At 38.6% G+C, this 5,542-nt stretch overlaps 1 protein-coding gene across 1 annotated transcript; it reads left to right on the top strand.

Annotated features, from left to right (window-relative positions):
* The first annotated feature begins 4,213 nt into the window (after window positions 1-4,213).
* LOC148015262 (xyloglucan endotransglucosylase/hydrolase protein 31-like) lies at window positions 4,214-5,273 on the top strand. The gene has a single exon (XM_087665976.1). The coding sequence runs from the start codon at window positions 4,324-4,326 to the stop codon at window positions 4,969-4,971; it is 648 nt and encodes a 215-aa protein (XP_087522102.1). The 5' UTR covers window positions 4,214-4,323; the 3' UTR covers window positions 4,972-5,273.
* Window positions 5,274-5,542: the final 269 nt, after the last annotated feature.

The raw sequence follows: 5,542 nt of genomic DNA, 5'->3' as shown, positions 1-5,542 counted from the left end.
ATTGAGTTAGCATCATATAAACTTGAGGATAACTAGGAGCACTTATTAATAGTTAGTATATTATATGTCTCCAAGAGGATGTTGCTTAGTTTCATGTCAAAGTGCAAAACTCTTTCTAGTGGCAATCCTAGAGTATCTCTATAATGGTGGTAAAGGCTTGAGGCACAAATGGCTTGGTAAACTAACCAAGGTTGTTGTCCTTGCCATTGTAGCTTGTAAGTGCTCGTAGGTGTTTCCTCCTTAGCATAGTTCAAACACCATGTCACTTGAGTCCACATCCTTCACGTGGTACACCATATGGAAGATGTTGGGATGGTCATCAATTAGAAACCCTAGATTCATTTTTATGCCATGTAGAGTAGATTGGAAGTAAAAAAATAGCTTTTATGTTCAATTAGAGAGAAGGATGAAGTCTAGGCAATGCAATGTGCTTTATGCAAATTGAAACACAACTATTACCAACTCTTTTGTTGTAATAATTACCTTTCTAACTCTCTATAGAACCTACATGGAATTATCATTGCAATGCATAGGACACAATTAAAAGGTCTCAAATAAGTTTGTGGGAGAGGACACATGAGGTATGAATGATAGAAAAAGTACCCTACATTCATCATATGCTAATACAAAATAGGCCTAAGACCAAGTTCTATTGTGCACTTACATCTATCCAATAATTGCAATGCATTGTAGAGCCACTAATATTGAGATAGTTTAACAACTCTAGCAACAAAACCCTTCCTTTCTAAAGATGACAATGGTGCAAAAAAGGCATTCAAGTTGTTGCATAGACCTTGCCAAAACAAAGTGCTTCACAACAAAGTCATTGTGTCCTACTTAAATTATATTCATTGAAAGCATTTGCTATTACAATTATTGCTATTTCATTTACACTATTATAATTATTACTTGGATGGAACCTTATATAGTTACGTACGTAGCAATGTGCTTTTTTCATATTATATATTAAAATAAAAAACACACCAGTTTTATACTTCACGATCTAAGAAATGATTTTTTTAAAGCTATGTTCGTGTCCATGCACACCTTAGAAAAAAAAAACCATTATTGCAAGATTCTATCTTCGTTTAAGCTCGTAGTCATGAATGTTGGATGGTGGAAAAAACAATAGCAAAGGGGATCACATTTTGAACCTATGCAATGGCAAATGATAGTACAAAATGCTATATATCAAGTTCTAATATGTGTTAAATTAAACATAAGTTTTTTAAAACCCTCTATATTTCCAATGTCTTAACCAATCACAATTCAAGAAATAATATTTGATGTACCTATGCATCTATGGACATCTACGATGTATCCAAACATATTTGACATTTATCATATTTCAAATTCTTAAATACTAAGTAGAGCTTAATTAGGCTTTACATGTATGTGTGTGTGTGTGTGTGCACATGCATGCATGCACGTGTGATTTTAGTTCTCATCAACAAATAAGGTAGATATAACTTACATTTATAGAGGATATAAAATATGATATGACTTTGAGAGAGGTAGGGAAGGCTGACACACATGCGATTATAAACATGCACACATGCATGTGTATAAGCAGAGTGGTATGCTTTGTGATTGTTGGGCTATTGTGTATCATTTTGTATGGAGACTACCATTTGATTTTTTTATTTTTTATTGGAGAAAGACTTGTTGCTCATAAAGTGCACCATCCACTTTTTTGAGAAAAGCTTAATTTTAAAAAAATGAAGAGAGTATAAACCTTGCAAGATTTGGAATGATGCCAAGCATGATTAGGCAGCGCAACTACATCTACACATGTATATTAATGTTCTTGAAGCATTTCCTTTTATCTAAAAAACCTTACATCAAACTTAAGCATGTTTTGTTAAGCTCCATGCATACTGAAAAATGTGTAATAGCATGTAGGCATATATCTGTTCTAAGGTTATGGAGGACATATTTGAGTAATGTCTAATGTGTTATAGGGCCAACATCACTTAGGGGTATGACTTATGTTTTCTAAGGCTATGAGCATATTTGAATCTATACTTTCATCCGTATTATATTATTATTGAGTGATGAGGCATTTAAGTAATGTCTAATGTGTTATCAGGTCAATAACACTTAGGGATATGACTATTGTTTTGTATGGCTATGAACATATTTAAATCTATACTTTCATCTGTATTATATTATTATTCAGCGATGAGGCATTTATTTTCATAAACAAATTTTAAAAAAATATCATAATAATCTTATGGACCATACATGCTTTATCCTATACAAAAACCAAGTTTAACATCTAACCAAACAAAATGGAGATCCTCCAAAGTCTCTTCCAAATCCCACAATTCTTGGTCTTAGTGTTTAGTAATCTACACACATTGAGCTTAGAGACCATCCCAAAGAAAGAGCAATGAGAGATCTTATTGAATTTTGTCTTAGTTAGCTTTGAGTTTCAATAAGTCAAGAGAAACTACTTTGAAGCTAGGACTATCCTCCATTTGTGGCAAGGTTGGATACTATAAGGCCTCATTGTCACATCATCATAACATATATAGGGTCACCACAATGCACATAGAAAATGCTAATAGAGAGAGAAAAATAAAGAGGACTCGAATACTGCTATAATGTAGAGAGAGAGAGAGAGAGAGAGAGAGAGAGAGAGAGAGAGAGAGAGAGAGAGAGAGAGAGAGAGAGAGAGAGAGAGAGAGAGAGAGAGAGAGAGAGAGAGAGAGAGAGAGAGAGAGAGAGAGAGAGAGAGAGAGAGAATCTCACACATTCATCATCTTGCAAGTGAATGCATTATTGCATGTAGATTGACATATATTGGTTATTATAGTTCGCAAATATATATGATGATTTACATGCTTCAATGAATAGTCTACATAAATAGGCTAATCACATTCTTGACATTTTATAGATTAAGCATGAAGTGCCTTGTATTTTGCATATGAAGCACACAATTTTTTCTATTGTGAGCATAGGAAGCTAGTGTGCAATAGCATAGCACATCCACTTCCCTTAAGTTCACAAACACTTCAATGCATGATTAGTGGGACTAAATGGAAAACCCAAAACATATGTAATTGAATGTTTTTAGAATGATGTGTTCCTTATCAATTATAATGTCCTTTATGCTTATTTAGAATGAAGTGTTCCTTATCAATTATGATGTCCTTTATGCTTATTTAGTAATCTTTCAACACTTGAATATTTGGGTGCTCCAACATGAATGCACATGATTGCATTGTCCTTGCAATAACTTCTTTTATAAGCTTTAAACTCCCCAATAGTTGGATGCTTCAATATGTATGAATATAATTTAATTACCAAGCCCACTTCTCTATTTAAAAAGGACTTTATGGAATGTTTTAAGAGATATTTTATAGTAAGGACAATTACACATTGCTTTTTCAACTTAAGGATTAAAGATGATTAAACTCTCTTTTACTTTATAATATTTGCAATGATAAACATGACTAAGTTATTTGAGCATACATGAATATAAAGGTGGAAGTGGAGACGACAAGGATGAGAACTTGTTTATAGAAATCTTAGAGAATTCAAATAAGCTCGATCTACTTTAGAATATTGCCATCCTTAACATCTTAACCTTAACATAAAAGATACATATTAATGAAAGGTTTGGGGATGCCATGTTGTAGTTTCATAGGTTGTCATGTGGCACACATATAGCCCCCCCCAACCCTCTCTTAAAGATTAGATGATTAAAGAACAGATGGATGATGTTTGAAACATGTGTCCCTCAAATGCATAGGATGTGCAACCTGGATCATTGGGTAGGATCCCTATGAGATGGTTATCTAACTTGACCATGCTGTATGGCTTGCTACACTATGGGACTCCTTTGATAATGATGATGTGAGAGAGGGTTGTGTTCATGATGAATGTGATTTAATGTAAAAGAGCTATGAATTTTTTGAGGAAAGATTTTTGACTTCATGATTCACAAAAATTAGTGTGGCATAGTGGTTCGAGTGTGGGTTGGGGTAACTCAAGTGGATGAGTGCGGATCTCGCACAAACTGCATCCTTCCCCGCAGTGCATGTATGCACATCTAATTGAGAAACGTTTGACAGGGGACCTTAATTGAAAAAAGTTTTGAGAGGGGACCTTAATTGAGAAAGGGTTTGACAGGGGACCTTAAAGGTTCATGCGAACGAACATGTCACATGAGGCCCACTGACCTATCCCGCCGATAGATAGATCACCTAAGCTATCAGATGAAGGTTTCATTTATTCGTAGGTATAAGTATGAAGATGAAGCAGCTGCTTTGATAGCCTGAAGGCGAGTATCGAGAGAGAGCGAGAGAGAGAGAGGGTATGGCGTCCGCTCCTGTGCCGGCCTCTTCAGCAGCTTCCTTTCCGCATGCGCTCCTGCAGACGCAGAGGCTGCGGGAGATCGCGGTCGACTACTGCCCAGAGGTCTGCGAGCACAAGAAAGAGGAAGGACAGATCGCCATCACCTTCGACGAGCGGGGCGGCGCACGCTGGCGGAGCCACAACCGCTTCGAAGGTGGCACCTTTTCGGCGCAGATCCGATGCCCCCGCGGCGACACCAGTGGCCTCAACTGCAGCTTCTACCTCTCCTCCCTCGAGGGCCCCCGTGACCAGGACGAGATCGACTTCGAATTCCTGGGCAAGGACAAGCGCATCGTCCAGACTAACTACTACACCACCGGCACGGGCAACCGCGAGGTCATCCATGACCTTGGGTTTGATTCCTCCGAGGATTTCCATGAGTACACCATCCGCTGGAGCCCGTCCCGCATCGAATGGCTCATCGACGGTGCCTGCGTCCGCGTCGCAGAGAAGCAGGACGGCGAGAGCTTCCCTTCCATGCCAATGTTCTTGTATGCCTCCGTCTGGAACGCTGGCGACATCGATGAGGGTAGATGGGCTGGCAAGTACCATGGCTGCGATGCCCCTTATGTCTGCACATACAAGCATGTCTGTGTTCCCCATGTGTAAGGTCTTTTGAACATTTCACAAGGAAGGTCTTACAGTCTCTCAGATCAGGTCCTTTGATCTTGGATCTACTGCCTCTGCAAACGAATTAAGGTGTGAGATAATGATGATCTCCATACAGTTTTGCTTCCCTATTTGTGATGGATTTTGGGCTCTTAAAATAATGAAGATGGATAATAACCATTATAGCTGTTGCCTCTGCAACGAATCAAGATGTGCGGTAATGATGCTCTCCATGCAGTTTTCCTGCCCTCCTTTTAGTGCATTTTGGCCTCTCCAAATAATGAAGATGTATAATAAGAATACATTCTGGAGTTAAAGAGTTGGTACTATGGACTGTGGTCTCTCGAGATGCTGCTCAATGTGCAAGTCCCCTCATCAAACATAATAAGTGCTTACTGCCTCATGGAAAATAACTGCATGCCATGCGAAGATCTGCTCAAATTTTGTAGAGATGGGATTCATGATTCACAGCCTGCCATTCGCAGTGCTGGATGCTGGGGTGCCTCATCCCTTTCTACAGTCATAAGTGGATGGCCTAAGGAGTGCGCAGGGCTGGATGCTGCTGGGGTGC

The sequence above is a fragment of the Lygodium microphyllum genome, chromosome 24 (genome assembly GCF_053477565.2).
Source record: "Lygodium microphyllum isolate KBCC chromosome 24, Lygodium_microphyllum_v1.1.10, whole genome shotgun sequence".
Lineage (NCBI taxonomy): Eukaryota > Viridiplantae > Streptophyta > Polypodiopsida > Schizaeales > Lygodiaceae > Lygodium > Lygodium microphyllum.
The sequence above is the reverse complement of the archived record's forward strand: the minus strand, read 5'-3'. Positions and strand labels throughout refer to the sequence as shown.